The sequence below is a fragment of the Rhododendron vialii genome, chromosome 13a (genome assembly GCF_030253575.1).
Source record: "Rhododendron vialii isolate Sample 1 chromosome 13a, ASM3025357v1".
Taxonomy (NCBI): Eukaryota; Viridiplantae; Streptophyta; class Magnoliopsida; order Ericales; family Ericaceae; genus Rhododendron; species Rhododendron vialii.
The window spans coordinates 9,097,933-9,119,333 of NC_080569.1; the positions used below are offsets into that span (position 1 = coordinate 9,097,933).

Below are 21,401 nucleotides of genomic sequence, written 5' to 3' on the forward strand. Positions count from 1 at the left end.
ACTCCGTATTATCCGAAGAATCCTGCTACTATATCAATGGACATGCGGGGTCCATTCCGGAGCTTGCACGGATGTTCCGAGCCGTTTAATAATTTTTTTAAAAAAGAAAAATTAGCTCAATCCGATATGTGTAACTGCTCGATCTAATCTTCCATTTTTTCATTCAGATTTCGGACCCTTAAATCTGAATGAAAAAAACAAAAACTCGATGGAGCACCTGCACATATCGGATTGAGCTAATTTGTCACGAGCTCACTCTTTTTTTTTAAATTATTAATCAGCTCAAATCATTTATGCGAAATCAGAAATGGACCTTACGTTCCCGTCAGTACCCATCGGTATGCTTCTTGTCGGTCCCTTAAAGCTTTTTCGTTTAGGAAATCGTATCGGCAAACTTTGAACTAATCACAGGGTACCGAACTCCAACTTGATGAGATTAAAATGAATAATTGCAGACTTTGCAGTCAATGGTAGCAGGGGGAAGGGATGGGCAGACTTTGCAGTTTGCAGTCAATGGTAGTGGGGTGTGGCCCTAACTTAGAAAAACATCAGCACACCCCAAATCCCACTTGCGAGTCTGCGATGACCCAAATCCACGTGTCCAGAGATCTAGTCAACAGTCTTTGCTTTTCTGCCCTACACCTGCTAATCCTATCTCAGCTTGTCTGCAGCACATCTACGTTAGTTTAATGGTGCAACAGAAATTAAACTCGCGTGGGTACACGATTAAGTGGATGAAGGGCCGAATTAACCGCTCAGCACCCGCTTGACAAAGAGGTGCTTAGCAGCATGCTCCATTCCCATGATCACATGGACCACCGCTTGGCAAGGGGGTTCTTGGCAGAATTCCAATTCCTATAATCACATGGACCACCAACAGCAAACAAGGCCGATCTTCAAGTAGAGAACTTTTTGTTATAATGCCATTCAAGGTGCGCGCCTCAACTAGTTCTAAGAAATTTGAAATACACAAATTTCAGCCTATAATCTTGCAACTACTTTGGGTACATGAGATCCCGTGACCTTTTGAACATAGAGGGTAGACCTTTCAAATATTTTCCAAAAACAAGCCAAACATTAAAAGAAATGTTGAATTTGAATTGGGAAAATGGAAAGAATTCTTTCCTTTTTGGGTCCAGGTAGCTAACAAGCCCCATCAAAAACCCACTGCTTCTTCAAGCTGAAGAAAACCAAGATTACAAACAATGCCCCACAACAACAATCCTCACCAACCCAACCCCAATCCTGCAAATCTACTAATTCACTTATTGATTTTCCCAAATCTATAATGCAAATGGATATTGATCTTCTATACATTACCTAACTTGCTGCCAAATGGAATTCTTGAATACCCTGAATTTTTCTAGGTATCAAGCCTTATCGTCAACACATTCATTTTCAGCAGCAATCCGACCTGAGCCACGACCACCCAATTTACTAAAAGAACCCATGGCCGATAGCCCCTTGAAACTACTGCTGCCTTCGCAGAAGTTCCTGGACTTTTTCGACCTTCTGAGCTTCGAATCCATTTCATTATCGGTCTTAACATTAGCAACCACTAACTGGGCAATGTTGCTCCGGCAAAATGGGCAAAGGGGTGCATTAAGGGACGCTGTTTTTGGGTTGGGCTTGTTGTGACAGCACAAGGCTAATGTGCATTGGGCACACATCTGGTGGCCGCAGTCTTGGACTTCGATCGTGCACACTTGGTCAAAGCATATGCAGCATAACTCAGTGTCACTCACCTGCATAGAGTAACGGTGTTTGTGAAAAATCTGCATCTTCTAAAGCGTTTAATAAAAAGCAGAAGCTGCGGCTCTATAGTTTTCACAAATACGCAGAATTTAGTTGCAACAGCTAACAGTAAAATAAATTGGAAATGGAAACGGCAACTAAAGAACTCATCAAAACATTAAAGTACACAGTACAAATCGAAGGGGCTCAAGATTCCTTTACTTGTTTTGCCAAGCAAAGAAAGAGTTTTGATTAAGTGAAGAAAAACAATTTGGGTAACAATTTTTACATTGGGACTTTCCTTTCACTCAAGTCTGGGTCAAACGAATAAACTTAGAAGAGAATCTGATGCAATCCAAATAAAACTACACAATGCAAACATGCAAGCGCACACAAGTAAGCAGTCAGGAAGGATTATTCATATAAAACATCATAAACAACCGTTGTCAGACAATTATACGAATTTTTCAGTCTTTAGACCGAGGCTAGCACCCAAACTAATCAAAATCAACCCAGATAATAATAGTCTTTGCTCAAAAATCAAATGTCAGTCTCTAGACCAGGGCTAGCACCCAAACTAATCAAAATCAACCCAGATAATAATAGTCTTTGCTCAAAAATCCAATGGTAGTTGGGCGGTAGTTAGGCTAAAGACTTGGTCTAAAGAAGGAAAAACCAGTGATTTGAATGTTTGCTTGGATGACTAGAGCTAAGACTGCCAGTTTCAAGGAACAAGATATTTGAAAACTCAACTGCGTTTCAGTTTCGAAACTTCTAATTGTCAACTGCACGTTCTACATCTCAGGTAATTCCACTATCTTTAGGAATTAACATATTTATGTCCACGATTAAATGGGTTTGAAATCAATACCTCAACCTGATAAAAAGGAAATAAGTTACCTCAGAAATATTGTCATCCGTTCCGGTATCAGAATGTGATGGAGATGGAACCGAATAAGCTGTACCCTTCAAAATGGTCTTTTCCCTTTCCCTGTTTGCCTCCATCAAGGCCTGTTCTAACAAAGCTTTTGCCTCTGCATTAAGCTCGCTGATAAACTTGAGAGGTGATGGCCAAACAAGAGGCTCCGCCGAAGAAGGATCCAACAGGGCTGAACACGCTACGTGCTTGTGCTTTAGAGCTACTGTGTATGGTATTCTCCTGCACCACAAACATGACCGGATAACAGAAAAGCTCAGTTTCTCATTCTGTGTGTATTAACAGAAAAAAGAAGAAGTCAAATTCATGAAAAATCAGGGAAAGTAGCGTTTGGAATTTAATTCCAGGTTAATATTACGGATTTAGTAAACATATTAAGGTCTAAAGATTGTTAGAACTTAAAATCATCTCTCCCTCAAACGATTTGGCTCTCACCACGTAGACTTCAGTGACAAGGGTATTCACTATTCAATTGGTAGAACGAAAATTACCGAGCTCCACTTGTATTCTGGGTTAATCAACTCTTATAGAAACTACTACATGGTTTATCATTTGAGATCTTTTTAACGGCGGAGCCGTGAATAGTTGTTTATGGAGCCAATCATGACCGTCTAAAACACTTTTGGACGGTCGTGATTGGTTGCTGCTGTAATTTATGACTTCTTTTGCTTAACAAGCTCCCCTCTATGCCCTTATCCTTCTTACCCCTACAAACTCCACTTTTTTTTGCCCCAGTCTGGACCCCACAAAGGAGATCCAAACTGTCCATCTGGTAGATCCGCATCCAAGAACATATGCTAACAAAGAGTTGTTGGTCGGTGATCGATAGCCATATGGAAAAGTACATATGATATTCGACTAATCTTCACACATACTAAAATGATTAGAATAACCCCAATAAGACGCATATAATAAGGGTTAGCTTAACCATCCAACAAATCTTGGAATAAGATTCTGGCTTAGCTAATACCCTGCGAATAAACAGTGATCAATATTCGAATTCAAGAGGAGAATCGGATTACCCAGATGCGTCTATTTGAAGCCGATCTGCGCCCCATGCCAGCAATTCGCGGACGCAATCTAGAGAGCCCCCTCTAGCAGCCAAATGAAGTGGAGTGCTTCCAGAGAAGCTATATACATACAGAAGAATAACCAAAATCGCATCAGATGCACAATTGACACCCCAAAACTGAATTGAACGACAAATTAAGTCTTAAATCAAATGCTTACCCGTATCCGCCTGTTGAAGCACAGACAAGAGCTCCATTGTCTAATAGATCATGGACACATTCGGGCCGCCTTTGACGAGCCGCCAAATGCAAAGGGGTTGCCCCTTTACCATCTCTAATATTTACAAACCGCGCAAAACCCCTGCAAACCCAAATCAATAATCAGAATTACCAGTTATAAATTGACCCAAATCAATCCACACAGAGAGAGAGAGAGAGAGAGAGAGAGAGAGAGAGAGAGAGAGAGAGAGAGAGAGAGAGAGAGAGAGACCCACCAAGAAGCAGCAACATGGGAGGAACGGGCAGCAGAGAGAATGGCTTTAAGGCAATCAGAATGCCCAAAATAAGCAGCATAGTGCAAACAGGTTCTTCCACGAATTGAATCAAACATCAAAATCTGAATTATAAAATTCAAGATCAAAACTTTAAATCAAGATTTTAGTACACTCGACGGACAGAGCTGGAGAAAATGAGAACTTTGGCATACATTAGCCCCGGCTTCAATAAGCTTTTGCACACAAGAGATCTTCCCATGCATCGCAGCCAACATAAGCGGAGTCTGAATCACTCGCGAGAGTCAAAATTAGACCGCAATAAAAGTGGAAACAGCAAATTACAAAAAAAAAAAAGAAAGAAAAGAAAAGAAAAGAAAGAAAATTAGTCCCACAAGATCAAGAACTTTAAAAAGCTACCCCGATTTCACCCTCTCTTTAAACACCATAATTGTAAACATTCCCAAGATCCAATTAGGGACATTAAAAGCAAAACACGCACCTGCCTATTGCGATTCAATGAATCGGGCTTAACAGACCGGTCCAAGAGCATTGAAACAATCTGGAAACAAAGGGGGAAACACCAAAACAATCAAAACCCATCAGGAAAAACCTTCAAGTTCCGATAAAAATCAAGAATTTCGAAGAACCCACCTCGATCTGGCCATTGGCAGCGGCCACGTGAAGGGCAGAATGGCGATCGTACAGCGTGGTCTGTTTCACAAGGCTCGGGTCACTCTCCAGCACGGCCTTCACAGTCTCCACGTCCCCAAACTGTATAGCCGTGAACAGGCCATGCTCGTCGCTCGCCGCGCAACTCAGCCCCTGACCCATCACCTCCGCTCTCTCTCTCTCTCTCTCTCTTACTTCTCTCTACAATACAAACGTATATGTATGTATGTATGTATGTATCTATCTATTCATGGGTCCATCCACCTTGACCTGGGTCAATGGCCACCTTCACCACAGGCGGAGGTGGTGGTGGTGGTGGTTATAATTGGGGGCGTAGATTGTTGTTGAATTGGTTAAGCATTTAAGTAGTGTTTGCCTTGGGGGGTATTGGAGTTTGGAGCTGCCCATTGAGGGGAAGCGGGCAGCTGACCGTGTCAGAGATGGGCGACTGGCTCCATTGGGCAGCTGTCAGATATTTTTCTTGGGCAGTTTTTACGTAGTAGTAGTATTTTTGAAAAGATTTCCTATAAAAAATCTCTTTCTTTGGCACACCAAAGATTTATTAAAATCGGTTATAGGCTCCACCTGAGTTTAGAGTGGGTGAGTTTGGAGAATATACTGTACACAGTTAGTACTCCTACAAACTTACCACTTAACTTGTGTTCACGAGGATGAGTTAACTTTAGTTTTTTGTTTGAAATTTTAGGAGAAAATGGTGTTAAAGATTGGCTTCAAATGATATCAAAAAAGGCAGTTCGTTATTTTGTAAAATTTAGTATAAACGCCATGTTTTTTTTCCCTCCGCAAAAGTTAGTGTATTTTTAGAATTTTCAGATTAACACCATGAAAAAGGATTTCTAACTCCATGTATCTTTGCTCATAGCATCTAAGTGCACCTCCTAATTCTTTTGGGTCAGAAGTCTCTTAACTAAAAGCTACGTTTTCGTAACATAACCAAAAAAATTGATTTAATTTATCTGTTTTATTCGGCTTTTACCGAAATGGAATTTCAAGTCGGTAACGACCACGTATTTAATGTGAGGTTGTCTCGAAAAGGAAAATGTTATTATATTGATGCTACCAGTAGTTTTCTTGAATTTTAAAAAGGACACGTTATAAAATCAGGTGTCAATGAATTTTGAAAAATCAATTGGTCCAACATAACAACCAAAATAAAACGGTCAATACGATAGGAGTATTTCAGTATCCAATTGCTTTTTCTGTTTGCAATTAAATTATCCATAACCTATGACAGGCAGCCAGTGTAAAACCACATGTCATGGAAATTTGACTAATGGGTACGTTATGTTGACTGTTTCTTGTCCAAAATTAAAGCTCCTGTTTTGCTGGCTTTATTAAGAAATCGGTGTAAACATCATTTTAGGACAGAGGGCCAGCGGGTGGATCCTCTACTCAGATTCTACTTTTACCAACCTGTAATTAGGCGCAGGTAGATTTTCTAAAGCGTTTCCGTTAAACTAAATCAATTAAACTGAGCTTATGTTTTCATAAATTTTTAAGCACTTCACTCTGCTTACATGCATCAACTAAAATATCATTTAATGGAAATAACTTAACCGTAATAGTTAACCTATAGTCCATTAATATAGCGGAAATGCACGCTCAATATTAGTACTCTCTAGTATTTTAAGGGGAGAAATTCGGATGACAGCCCAATGAACAGTGATTAATGTATTAAAAGTGCATAGATATCGGTGACATGTGTATAAATGTGATAGTGCATTAGTTTTTGTAAAAATTCAGTGTTTCGAAATTCTAACTTATTCTTTTTTTGTCATTTTGAGAGTGTATTATCGACTTACTAATGGGTTGTGATTAGCAAAAGCGTTTATAAAATGTTAAATGGTAGTAGTTTTTTAGGGTCAATGTTATGCTTTTTAAGGTGAATGTTGTTACGATGCGATCGGTTACACTGCAAAATAAGTAATTTCAAAAATATTAAGCTCCGTTTCAGAAACCTTCTTAAAAAATAAGCAGCTTATTTCACATTTTCAAACTAAAAAATAATGTAAATGAAAAATATTCTTTTAATTTTTTTTGCATCGTATAAAAGATCTCATCGAGATCTTTCAAATAAGATTCATAATGCATATTTTTAGATTTCAATAAATCCATAATTTTTGAGTTTGAAATTGCCTGCTTAAAAAATAAGGACTTTTTTTAAGTTCTTGAACGGAGCCTAAGAAGCCTTTTCATAGTAGTAATAAGTATTATGTCATTATGCATTTTCATGGTAAATATTATGCTATTTCATGGTATTCAATTTTGCTACGTCCTCTTTTGGTTTATGTTATGCTTTTTCAGGTTAAAAGTCAAAAGAATACGGTATCCATATATCCATACACAATAGGGGCTAAACGGTTCATCGAAATATTCTCTCTCATTGGCTTAGACCCTTTCTTTTTTTTAATCTGGGTATGACCTTCCCAGTGATTGGGAGTTATTTGTCAAATATATATTTCTCTAGTTCTTTAATTTTCTGTTTTGGATACATAGCAAAAACAAATAAGTAGCTGGCCTTTTCAAAACAATTTGGACTTGGGAAGGTTTTTCGATGACTCAAATTTTAAGGCCATGCACACCTCGATTAATTCTGAGAATTAATTCTATCGCTCATGATTCTATTTTAGTTGACTCGAAAAGCATTTTAAAAAGTATATGTAGACAAATTCATGAGGTTAGCCCAACATTAAGCAAAAATGGACGCGTAGGAGTTGGGTCCCCGTTAAATAGGATTATAATTGGCAATTCAAATCATATCTAACGTTGAAATATTATACGGCGTAGAATATTTCTATAAAAAAAATGAAAATGAATAAATTCGTAAGGGAATTTTTGAACTAGGGATGGCAATCCCGGCGAATTGCATCAATTGTGATGGTTTGCACTTGATTTTTTAAGCGTGGTTTCCGTTTCCGTTTTGGTTTTTAATTTGAAGAAATCGACTGGTTCAGTTTTGGATTCAATTTTATATGATAACTGCACCGAAATCTGAATTGTAACCAACTCGTAATTAGGGGCAGAGGGATTAAGAGTCAAGGGGAGGCAACTGACCCCACTGCCTCCCAATTTTTTTTAGAGAATTGGTATAATTTTCAACCAATTTTTACTCATTTGACCCCCCTTTAAAATTCATTTTCCCCCCAACTCATATATAAGGGTTTTGTACTTAGAAAAAAGAGAAGTCAAAATAGAATTTCCACCCACAAAAATTCCAAAAATGTGAATAGCGTTTCATTCGTTCTTGCTCTCTGAAGAAAAAAACTAGGTTTCTCCGTTTTTGGAGACCGGAGAGATCTCTACGTTATCGCGTCAACTCTTCTTCATCATCTAAATAGGTACTTGTCTTCTTCTTCTTCATCTCTCTCTCTCTCTTTCTCTCTCTCCCCAAATCAATCTCTAATTTTGCCCTAGTTTCGTTGGTTTTTGAAATTAATGCTCTGTCTTGTGTTTTTTCGAAACACAAGTGATTAAAATAGTTTCTGATCCCAAACATAAGTGATTAAAATAGTTTATGCCCTTGAGTAGATGCATGATTAAAATAGTGCTTTCACTGCTTTGCATTTTGTAAAGTGTTCGATTAAAATATTGTTTAGTGTTTCTTTGAAGTTGTTTGTGGAAGGTGGACCAAATTTTACATATATATTGATTATTATATGGTGAATGATTTTGCCCTATAGATATGAAGCGATATTTTAGAAGTGTAGAATCATCTCCAACTCCGACAAGTAATAATGATCCTCCGAAATAAAGCCGTTTAGCAATTAGAAAAAGTGAATCATACATAGTTTAAATTTTCGACCCCACTTATCGAAAATCCTGACCCTGCCCCTGCCCGTAATATATTTATTCGATATATGCTCCACATTATATCACATCAGTCACCCGCTTCTTGTCTTGAACGAGTTTGAACTCTATGGTACGTGTATTAAAGTTTATGTTACCACACTACTTAGTACCTCCTTAAACTATTTTATGTTAATCGTGTTGTTAACTAAGTTGGATTTACTTTACTAATTGACAATGTTGTAAGTCATTAAGTTCAGTTATTGTGTTTTCTTATGGGCCATTAATTGGGATAGTAGTTTATGCTTTTAGGTTGCTTGAGTTCAATAGTTTATAGTCTTCAATATTGTCAATACAGGTTCTGAGAGGGTTTCGGATCGGTTCGGTGGTTAAAGAGGTTAATCACCGGGTTCGGCGGGAAACAAAACCGAATCGGTTCCCGACAGTTTCGGTTGTAAATTTCGGTTTGTATCGTGGTTTAACCAAAACCCGGGCCGAACCGAACTCTTGCAATCCTTATTTTGAACGGCGTCCAGACAGATACTCCAATAAACTTTTTTGATTTGGACTGAGATGCACCATTTACGGTTTTTCCAAACTGCACATGGTCGGGAAAAAGTGTAACATTTTTTCGATAAAAAATAGGTCCTCGATATACTTTGTGTATGTTCTTGTCTTTCCCCCCCTTTCATAGTCTTTCTATATGTTATTTATGGACTGGCATGTCGGTGCATCTAAATTTGTGGTTCGTAGAACACTAGTTCATGTGAAGTGAAGTATATTGCAAGAAAGGATCGAAAAAAAGAACGGATTAAAAATAAAAAAAAAACATGGCGAGAACGGATAAAAAAAAAAGTACATGGCAAGAGGTTTTGCCCAATGGGTGCACTTCCGCGCAATCTCAGCCGTCCGTTTCGGCAATCAATTGTCCAGATTTAAAAAAAGGTAAAATTAGCTAAGAACGGTAAAATAGTTTGCATTTAGAAGAAGGAAAATACTAGTTTTCATTTAGGGAAAATAATTTTCAATGGAGGTCCTTCAATCTTTTGAGTTTTTTAGCCATAAAGCCAAAACATGTTTAGACCCCGTTCCAGAAACCTTCTTAAAAAATAAGCAGCTTATTTCACATTTTCAAACTCAAAAATAATGTAAATGAAAAATAAATTTTTAATTTTTTTTGCATCGTATAAAAGATCTCAATGAGATCTTTCAAACAAGATCCATAGTGTATATTTTTAGATTTCAATAAACCCTTCATTTTTGAGCTTGAAATTGCCTTCTTAAAAAATAAGGGCTTTTTTCCGTTTCCGGAACGGAGCACTTTCATAAGATTTTAAAGTGTACTTTCCTATTATAGGGTTTTAGTAGTTTAGGTACTTTCATATGGTACCCTGAGGTTTTAGGCACTTTCATATATAGGGTGCCCTAAGGTTTTAGGCACTTTCATAGAGAAATATAGGATTTTAGGCACTTTCATAGACACATTTGTCCCTATGTTTGATTGCAAAATATGCTTGTCCTTGAGCTAGAAAAAATATAAATATGAGAGATTTTTGGCTAAGTCTCCCTTTAAAAAAAAAAACTCTTCCAACGAATAATTTTTTAAAAATCCGGATTGTCCAAAAGTGTTTTGGACACACGCGATTGAGCGTTGTAAAGTATTAGAAAAAGTTTTTCTCAATCAAAATATTCTAACGATACTGATTCTCACCGAGAAAAAATGTACTTGTAACTTTATTTTTGTTATTTCTCGTACTCGGAAGCATGAAACAAATTTTGAAGATATTAATTTCAAAGTACTTAAATTTGCAAGAGTTAAAATTGATAGAGAACGGAAGCATAGAAGATAATTTAGTAGTATTAAAAAATAGACTTTTTCTTTTGGTACTTCGGAAATTAAAACAAACTGTTTTACAACCATGTGAGTTGAAGACATATTACCAGTATTTCCCTCTTTTTTCGGAGTATTGCTTTTGAATCCTTAAAAAAATTGGATTCCCCAATAAAGGACACTTAAAACAAAAATGCTACTTGCACAACCGTTGTGTTGGTTGTGTGTGTAATTCTGGCCGTCCAGATGTATTTGGACTGTCTAGATTTTAAAAAAACTCTTCCATGAATAAGTTTAACTTTTATGAGGAAGAGTTTGAGCGAATCTTGACCATTCATTACAGCCATGGAAGGCAAGAGATTGGTTGTGTGTTGTGTTTTACACAACCGTTGTGTGTGTAGCACTTCAACTGGAATACAACTACTGATATATTACTACTACTTAAAACGAATCCTACTTCAACTGGAATTCTCCGTTCGAGCGGCCGATTCGACCGTTTATCTCGGAAATCGACGATTTAGATCTTGATCGAGTAAAAAACGATTCAAATCTATATGCGCTCAGATTCAATTCAAATCATCTCTACCATACCCCGATCTATGGCTACATCAAAGTAGTACACTAACAATTAACATTAAATTACTGGATTCAAAGCAGCAATAGGAAAATGTATAATTCAGTTGTACGGACAATTAATAATTGGACTATTCTTGTACCTACTCATGCTCACTCCTCAGTAGTAGCGTTACAATCCTTAAATGCAGTACTCGAAAAAATATTTAATGGAACTTAAAAATGGAGTATTGCATTTTTCTCCTTTTATTGGCACTCAAAATTTAAAGGAAAGATCGAAAAACCAATTGGGTCGAACCTTCATGCCAATTGGGCCGAATCTTTGTAGTGGGTCGAACCATCAGCCCGTCGAGGTCCAGTGAATCAAAGCCTAATGGGCTGAGCGCTTGGGCTGTACTGCACGCGCTGGGGCGGCACAGAGATGTGCCTATTACGCGTAAGCCCAAGCGCTTCGATCCTCAAATCTTGGCCGGGCAAAACTAGACTGGAAAAGGACCGACTCGAATCAAGACGGACAATCCACGTGCTTATAGGAGCTTCAGTTTGGTCACGTGGCACTCAATGAGTCATGCATAATGTCACTCCAAAACGTGGTTTGGGCATGTGCTTAGCAAGAGCTTTCTTGGAACCTAAGCCAAGTCTTTCTTGATAATGTACACCCTTATAACCTAAAGAGGCACGCCTTTGTTACTAAAGCTCTGTACTTCCCTTCTTTGATATGAGACTTACTTAGTCATCTGAGTGCTTATGATCATCTTTGACCGATTTGGCCCTAACGCGGTTCTCTGTCTTGGAGGGTAGATAATTAAGGAGGAAGGAGCTCAACCCTATTTCCGACTCAAGAGATTCGGAGGAGGAGATCCAAATTGAACACCACCTCACTTAGCACTCCACTAACAACCACTGGCTCACGTTCATATGAGGCCTACACATGCATACGATTACGGGACCTATACAAGTGAGAAAATCGTGGATAAATGGTTATTGTGTTCCTAAATTTAGTCTATTTGTTCCCACCCCCTTGTTGGTTTGTCGACCAAGGAGAACTTGAAAAACGAAAATTCTGATCTATATAGGTAATTAGATGAATCAAAAGTGTTTTCATTTAGTATATTTTACTTCTCAAAAAAAAAAACTTTAACATGTAACAAACCCACACCCCCCCCCCCCCCCCCCCCCCCCCCCCCCCCCCCCCCCTACAAAAAAAAAAAAAAAAAAAGGATTGAATTAAGCCCATCCTTCTTCCTCTATGAATTTGAGTTAATTTTGGTAGAGAATATTTTCGTACTTGCAGATCGAGAGCAATTTGATATGTTCATTGCATTTGCATTGGGGTCCACAGCTACATGCATGCATGCATTCAAACATTCCTTTATACTACTATATATATATATATATATATATATATATATATATATATATATATATATATATATATATATATATATATATATACTCCCTCTGTTTACGGTCTCTCAGGTGCTGGAAGAAAAGCAAAAGGCATTACGGGATCACAGTAGTGGTTGGGGTATTGCCTGCTACGTACTCATCAACCAAAAGTGCTAAAAAGGTGATCCACAAACCCACTTGGCAATTGAATTGAATGGGGATCGAATATCTTCTCTATGGCAAACCAGTGTGCTAGCTAGCTCATGTACTTAAAATTATAGGAGTAAATTTCTGAAACAAACTGACTATTCAAAAACTATAGTTTAAGTATATACGTTAGGCTTCTTAAGCAACTTTTTTTTTTTTTCAAATGAAATAAGTGAAGTTATCTATGTTAAATTTAAGCAACGTAACTTATATATCGGATTATCCAATTAGGTGTTGGTAAAGAGTTAATCCATCACACAACTTTAAAAGGACTAATTTGACACGTACAAAGGTGATAGGCCTTGCCGATCTACTCTTCACCTAAGAAGATTGTAGTCCCGAATAAGCGAGAGACTATTTTTTGAGTTCTTTTATAGAATATATATATATAGTCCCTTTCTTATAAGGACTATTTTATTTTAATAAAATGCGGACCTCCCTTTCTCGATCGAATTTCGATGATCCGAGCCGCTCAATGTGTTCAGAAAGTGATTTTAAGGGTACCCGCGAGAAATCAGCAAAAAAAAAGACCTGGAAGGGCTTCATCCGAGCATTTTTTTTTTGTTTTTTATCTAACGGTTCAAATAACAACTGCTCAAATCAAATCATTTCCGGTCTTTTTTTTTTGCCGATTTCCCACAAGATACCCTTAAAATCGCGTTCTGAACACATTGAGCGGCTCGAATGATCAAAATTCGATCGGGAAAGGCGAGAAATGGGACGTCGGCATATAAGGTCCTCATTTTAAGGTCCTTACCTGAAGATTTCTGTATATATATATATATATCTTCAGGTAAGACCTTAAAATGAGAACTTTATATGCGGACCTATCCATTTCTCGCCTTTCCCGATCTGATTTCGATGATCCGAGCCCCTCAATGTGTTCAGAACGTGATTTTAAGGGTACATGTTCGAAATCGGCAAAAAAAATTATCAGGAAGAACTTGATTTGATCAGTTTTTATTTGAACCGTTCAATAAAAAACAAACAAAAAATGCTCGGATGAAGCCTATATATATATATATATATATATATATATATATATATATATATATATATATATATATATATATATATATATATATTTCCTAGCATGTTAATTGCGAATGTGAATCTCTTGAAACAGTTGCTTTTTATTGAAGAACCATGATATCACATCTGCGTATTCTAACGAAAGCTGAAAAACAGGTAGGTTTAATTTTTAGGGGTGTTTGGGAGCCAACTTTTTGGCTTTTCATTTTTCACTTTTTGTCTTTTTGGCTTTTGAAATTATGATCAGAATGTATTTTGTATTTAGTAGAGTGTTTGGATGATATGTGCAGAATGCATTTTGCAGTAGGAGTAGTGTTTGAAAGATATGGAATGAAAATAAATTATGGATTAATTTTTTACTATGTTGCCCCCGGTTATTAATAATGGTGTATATTGTATATAAATAATGTTTGGGCTCAATTTATTTAAAATTTAATTTTGAAATTCTGCCTCCGGTCATGATTCATGAACTGGTGTCCCCCGTTTTTATTTTTAATTATATTTTTATTATTTCAATTATTGTTAGTTGTTACTTTTCCAAAACCATGGCAAAAATGGAAATTATCCAAAAAGAGAGAGGGTAGCCTTGTCTTTTTGGCATGGCTGAATTCAAAAATGTGAAAATGGAAATCCAAAAAGCTCATATTTCCAGATTTTCTGTTTTGTTGTAGAAACAAGAAATTGCAAAATCCATTTTCCCTCTTCCTCCCAAACACCCAAAATCCAAAAATGGGAATTGAAAAATGTAAAACCATACCTCCCAAACACCCCCTAAATAAGATGAAACCTCATTATAATATTACGAAATTTCCAAATGCAGATATGCTCTATTATTCTATTTCATCCTTCATTTTTTATTGCAACGGATTTGTAGTCCAATGACACTTCCTCACCTCTTCCACATTGAAGACGAGGATTTGATTCTCGTCAAGATGGCGAGTCCTTGGTGTGGTGCCAGATGTATCAAGAGAACAAATTAGGTATTTTCCATTGGACCAAATTGATGGTTAGAGTGCAGAAGTTGCTGGAGTATTTGGAGTTGATTTACATTTTCGTGTGCTCCAACCAATGGACATCTCCTAATTGCCAACCATAATTGGACAAATTTCCTTAAGTACTCTAACTTAAACACGCTTCGAACAACCAGACAATAGATTGGATATTTCTCTCTCTACGTATCCATTTTCATGTTTTTTTAATACCAAAACAGAATAGTTTGTTGGACTTTTCATCAATTTTTTAGTTCTTCATGATCATATCCATCACCAAAAATGCACACATATATACATAATTAAAGTATAAGTTTAAAACTATTACATCGTGTCCATATCGGGATCCGATCTCCTCTGTCCTGAAAACCCTTGTCTCGAAAACTATTACAATCCAGTTTCCGATTTCCGCCCGTTAGATTGTGTGATATTTTTTTTTGAATTCAATGGCCGGAAAATCTTTCAGTATAGAAGAGGCACAAGAGTTTTCGGCGCAGAAAATCTTGCTTCGTCTGTTTTGGATAGAATGACATGTGATGTATGTGATCGACATCATGCCCACAGCTGCGTCGGCAAGATATTTAAATAGTGATACAATAAAATATTGTAGAAATTGAAAATAGGAATGCGTGTTATACTCCTCTTTTAAAGGTCAAAATTACGCGGAAAGAAATGGCATTAGTTGTAAAGCAGCGACACTTTGAAAGGCTAGTTTTCATTCAACTTCAAAACTTGCTACTACTCCACTAATATTAATACAGATGTTTCAGTTTTTAAATCTATTTTCAATTTGCGTGTCCTAAAATCGAATCACTAAATAAATAACTTTTAAGAAGTTTACGGGAATGGTTTTCTATACATATACATATATCACTCAAATCGAATCACTAACGTAATTTTCAAAATCATCTTAACACGAGTGTTTCTCTCCGACCCATACTAATGATACGTTTTAATTTGAACGTAAGTTTTCGTAACAATTCATTACGAAAGTTATGTTTCTTAATTTGCTAAACTTGTGCAAATTAACAAACATCAACTAGACAATCATAGCAATCACAATAGAACTGTTTGAGAAAAAAACATTCTTCCACGTACGACATGCATTTGTCCTTTTTCTTGATCTTTTCGTGTTCTTCTTAATCAGAGCTAGGAAACAAATTAGCGACGATCGTACTTACTTACCGTAAGGAACTGGTGAAGTTTCGTATTGGCGTATATTAATTCTTTGGAAAATGACGTCTAAAGCTTGAGTGTCCTACGCACACAGATTCTTAATTTGGATTCCTCATTATTGCTAAGATATATAATTAAGATTCTTGCTTTGTCTTTTTTGATCGCACCTCGACAAATTTCCGAGCTCTGAAGTTAATTAACGACATGACAAGCAATAAGGGACCATAAAGGTTAGAATGTTAGGCCTTCGTGAGATTTAAAGTTGCAACCTCTTGGCCAAGCCCTTTAATTTCTTTCTGATGCTCACTTGGCCGACGGAACTATCTCTCTGCTTTGTCAAAAATTAAAGCAAAGAAACAGTTTCTTCAACAATTAGCTGCACTTTCTTAAAGCAGTGGGGCATTTGAAAATGATGGATTAAGCTTGAGAAATGAACTTGAATTCCTCCAGTAATCAATTAATTAAGTCAGTTTTGTTTGTTTAGAAGGCCGTGATGATAAATTAATAGAAATAGATGAACGTGGGACATGCATGGAAGGTTAATTAATATAACAAATTGAAGATTCTAGAAAGCCACCACTATATAGACCTATTTCTATTGTCCAACTTATTTTGTTTCATGTGTACAAGTTTTTCTTTAAGTGATGCTGTAAGTTTTTCTTTTAAGTAATGTCTTACATAGGAAGCAGGTTCAAGCGGGTCGGCTTAGGAGGATGCTCCAAGAGGTTCAATTAAGTTCTGCTTTCTGATTTTTTCTCTGTGCAAGTCACTTTTTGCTATCGGGAGGCTAACGGTGTGGCTGACTTGTTAGCCAAACATGCAGCGGTTTCTCAAACTGGTTTTGTTTTGCATAGTGCTGCTCTCGAATTTTTGTTATCAGCTTTGTCTCAGAATCAGGGAGGAACTAACAGTAGTTCCTCGTTTTGTAAAAAACTTTCACTCTTGTACTCCTTTTGACTTAATATAAGTTATGTTGTGGGTTTCAAAAGAAATATTATTTCTTGGTACACCTCATAGTGTAGGGCAGTAGTAAAGGTACGAAGAGAGTCAGGATACGCCTACAGCCAAATCTAGAAATGCCTAAAAAAACTTGGATTAAGGTGACATGATCGATGTAAGTATTGTTCACTTAATTGGACACGGGGATCTTCGATGTATTTTTAAAATCCGCATTCCATCTACAGATCGCAACACTCGTACTAGAATTCATATAATCTCGATTGTTTCTAAGCCTTTTCAAATTTGGCGTGATTTGATAAATCGTTGTTTGTTCCAATTATCTTCTGTTAATTTCTTAAGAGTGATTTATAGAAGAAAGATAAAGGTGGTGAGAGTATTGCAACTTGGGACTTGGAAACCAGATATTTTCCAAATTAAGGACCCATGCAAGTGACAGAATGCGCGTAAAATAGAAATTAAGGGTGTATAAGACAATTAAGCACGCAATGGCAATAGCCCCACTAATTTGGATTCTATTGGCATTAATGGTAGGTCCCCAATCAACTAAAGAGATTCCACTTTCAATTCACTAATCTTAAAATCAAGACATTCTTACCATATTTTTGTACCATATGATATACTCCACCTATTTTCTTCTTCTTTCTTTCTTTCTTTTTTTGTTTTTTTGTTTTTGTTATTTGATATTTGATAACCGGATGTATGAGTAAACTTGTGAACATCTCGACTAATACTGGGGCCCTGAAAGTAACGACCAGACAAACCCTCCAGTGGCTCAAGCTAGATTTGGAGTATTTTGCCTCTGTGTGATTCGTACATGCAATCTCATGATGCCCACTTGGCCGAACCCTTGTGATGCGCACCCAATATTGTAGATATTTGGTGCGACTAGTCCCGTTTTATGTTGCTTTAACTTGCATTTATCTAGCTTTTATAACGATATTGCACGTAAGGTGTGTTTTTAGTGTTTTCAGGTAAAACGTGCAAATAAGGCGCATTTCAACGCCATGGATGGCCCAAGTGCTTCCAAGTACCCGAAGAACCTGTCGGCCCCTTAAAATCTGTCTAAGTATGGAAAAATGACTTTCAGAAAAAGTATCGATTCTCGAGATTAAAAATGGCGGTAATTGATCATTGAATTTTTCTAAGAGTAACTACAAAGTTACAAGGTTTTATTTGAAGAGTAAGGTCATGTTTTGTACCATTTTCTCTTGCGGAAAATGTGCAGTTTTCCATTTTACACTAAAAGTGGGGGGTTGACATTTTGATTTAATTGGAATCTTGAAATTCTGGTAATGCCATTGTTTCCAAATGGGGGGTACTTTCTTATTTTTATTAAATAAATTAAAGTAAAGAAAAGGTAAAAGAAATGTTTAAAATGTAGTCTTTACTTAAGTTTAGAGAATGAAAATAAGGTGCTGAGATGCTGTGGAAGTTGCTGGGAGCCGTCGGGTGCCAAGTCTTGGAGGCTGGCCTGAAGATTGAAGATAAGCGGGCCGTATCGATACGCGTTGGTTAATTGGGCAGGCAGGGAGTTCCGTATCGATACGGACATAATCTGTATCGCCTTTTCAGCTTAACGATGTGGTATCGATACTTTTTTTAATCTGTATCGATACGGAGAGCCTTCGGCCAGATATTTGCTGCTTTTTGGACCTTCCATTAATGGAATAGTTGCTACTTATAGTATGTTTCTAGGATATTTGTTGGGAGAGAAGTTGAGTTGTATAAATACTCTTCTCTCCCACTTTATCTAATATCTACTTTATGTTCTAGTTTTAGTTCTCTCTCTAGGAGAGATCTCCATTGTTGTTCATGCTTTTCCTATTGTAATTTCCTAAGAACTCAAGTAAGTAATTCTCGTTTGTTAATTTCTTGTTTATTAAAGTTGTTCCTACGGACTAGATCTTTTATAATATCAAGTTTGTTTTCGTTTTCATCGGTTAATAGTCATGTCTCGTTTTTATGCTTTCTTTCATGCTTTAGCTATGTGTGAGTAGTTGATAGGCCAAGTCTCGGGGTAATCTTTCCCGAGTACTTAGGTTGTTATTTGGTTCTCAAACCTTCGGGCTTAAAATCATGATTTTCGGAATCGGATTAACCTAGCCTTTTTGGTCTAAGCGAGGCGTGTTAACTCCTTAGTATGAAGTTTAGTCAAGCGGTCTTGGCAAGCGACATATTGAGGGCTCGTGGCCCCCTACGTGTTAGAAACATTAGCAAATATAGGTTGATTTAATTCCGGTTAATCACATATTTTGATAAACGTAGTCATTAAAGCTAAATCCTCCGGGCGTGAGCACGCGGTCGTGACTCCCGCCTGAGTTATAATTGAGAACCGGTAACGGCTCAAGTCAAGGGTTAGACGATCCCTAGACTTGCCTCCTTTAAGTTAATTAGGCGTTTTCCTAGTCTTTTGCCTTGGCAATTTTCCACCGTTAGAAGCAAAATCAAGTTGGCCGTCTTAAACGCCACAATCCACCTTATAAAACCTACAATCCGATTAAGCTATATTCGAATTCTCTGTGGGTACGATCCCGGACTTCCGGATATTATGCTACCGACGACCTAGCCCTACGCTTGGGGTTTTCAACCTTATATTTGAAGGCGAGGTTTGAAGGCGAAGCACCTTGGCATTTATTTCTTTGTTACAACAATTTCTTGTAATTCTTGAGCCATCTAAGGAGGTTCTGTACCATATTATACTCCCGAGAACCAGAAATGCTCGTAAAAAAATGATTACAAAAATAGAAAGAATTTTCCAATTTTATAGTGGTTCCAATAGATTGACTTTCGGTATAAAACAAGCTCGTATTTATATCTTCCTTACTATAATATTTAAGTTATTCAAAAATAAATTCCCCTCTTCTGGTAATGCCCATAGTCATGTCACGTGGTAAATAGAAGTCAGTAAAAAAAATGATAAATAAAACGCAAAAATTTAAAAAACATATACAATGCGTAACTTTCCAACTTTGCAATTAAGCCTAGCTTTCCCCCCCCCCCCCCCCCAAGGTTTCGTTATTGCATGACCATCCACCAACCTGGTAAATTAAATGGCCAGGTAAACAATTTAATCAAGAAATCAAGATGGACTCGCAGTAATTTAAATAATCAGTGTGTTGACTTTACCCTCGATGTGGCACGAGGAGTCTTTCATTTTGTGATTATTAAAAATGTCAAATGAGCGTGGTCGATCACCAACGTGGATCTTCATTGCGAACACGATCGAAGGTGTCACGCATCTACTTGGTCCATGTGTCATGCACCTCCATTCTGAACACGACTCGTAAACCAAGTAGATGCATGACTTATCAAGTGATATCATATTTTCTATTTTAAACATTATGGGATTTTATTATTTGACAAGTAGATGCATGACTTATCAAGTGATATCATATTTTCTATTTTAAACATTATGGGATTTTATTATTTGACGAATATTTATTTCAAATGGTTAGTTAACAAAGTATTACTACCATTTGGATATATAATTCAATTCAATCTGATACTTCTATCTGATGAAACAATTATATTCCCCAGGTGAAAACAAAACTCGGAACAACAACATCCGTAAAATGGTTGAATCAAGCCTTAAAACAATGAAGAAATAGCAACAAAAGAAATAAATGGCTCAAATCATAAAATTAATATTAAACAGTGCCACCCCTTAATTAAATCTTGGCTTGCCACTGGGTGCATGCATGTAACATAATTAGTAATTATTAATTACTATAACACTTTTGAAGAATAAAACATCTATGATTGGATTAGAATGTACTTGGCGTGTTTTGTTTAGGATTCGATGTGTTTGTTCCATTTTTTTTTTGTTAGAATGAAGCTATGGAATGGGCTCGGATTTAACATAATATGTAATATATGTTTCATTTTGATTATATAATTCAACTCAATATGATGCTCATATCTGATCAAACAATCAAAGTTCCGAGTAAAAACAAAACTCAAAACGACATCATAATAAAAAATGGAGTTACACAACTACTGTGATAAGACCAAGGGGTTGGCCTAATAGTTGTGGCATTTTTGTACTAGGTAAAATATTTGGGTTCGAATCTTATTGCTGCTAATTGCGGCACCCCGTCCCCTATCATATTCTATCGATTGAAAAAAAAAAAAAAACCTACTGTGATACTTTTTGAAGAATAAAATCTCTACGATTGGATTAGGATGGACTTGACGTACGTGTTTAATTTGCTTAGGATTCGGTGTGTTTGTACCACTTTTTGGAGTCCTGCTACCGGTACAGATTTTTCTGCACAGATTGTGCACAGATTTCGTTGTGGGGCCCACCACGGGTCCCACACAAATCATCCAAGTCGTTCATTAAATGTAAAATATTTTTTCAAGGGTCTCCGTAAAAAATAAGCTCAATCCAATACCTATAGGTGCTTCATCCAACCATCTAACTTTTCATTCAGATTTTCGGATAATGACAAGTTATACGATTGGATCGAGCATCTATAGGTATCGGATTGAGATTATTTTTTACGGGGACCCTTGAAAAAATATTTTACATTTAATGAACGGCTCGGATGATTTGTGTAGGACCCGTGGTGGGCCCCACAACAAAATCTGTGC

The 21,401-nt window shown here is 36.9% G+C and overlaps 1 protein-coding gene across 1 annotated transcript; it reads right to left on the reverse strand.

The window, feature by feature from the left end:
• Positions 1-1,077: 1,077 nt before the first annotated feature.
• On the reverse strand, positions 1,078-5,331 carry LOC131314743 (putative E3 ubiquitin-protein ligase XBAT31). The gene is made up of 8 exons (XM_058343588.1): positions 4,827-5,331; positions 4,675-4,734; positions 4,388-4,459; positions 4,176-4,297; positions 3,902-4,042; positions 3,694-3,801; positions 2,635-2,893; positions 1,078-1,745 (listed from the first exon to the last, which is right to left on the reverse strand). Exons 1-8 carry the CDS (start codon positions 5,004-5,006, stop codon positions 1,371-1,373), a joined length of 1,317 nt encoding a protein of 438 aa, XP_058199571.1. The 5' UTR covers positions 5,007-5,331; the 3' UTR covers positions 1,078-1,370.
• Between the last annotated feature and the right edge of the window lie 16,070 nt (positions 5,332-21,401).

What these genes read in the sequence shown, in the direction of transcription:
- LOC131314743 (XM_058343588.1), bottom strand. Translation starts at nt 5,006, where the DNA reads ATGGGTCAGGGGCTGAGTTGCGCGGCGAGCGACGAGCATGGCCTGTTC. An exon ending in CATTGAATCGCAATAGGCAG is followed by an intron (nt 4,460 to 4,674) that starts GTGCGTGTTTTG and finishes CGAGTGATTCAG; the next exon opens with ACTCCGCTTATGTTGGCTGC. An exon ending in CTTCAAATAGACGCATCTGG is followed by an intron (nt 2,894 to 3,693) that starts GTAATCCGATTC and finishes TTTGTGGTGCAG; the next exon opens with GAGAATACCATACACAGTAG.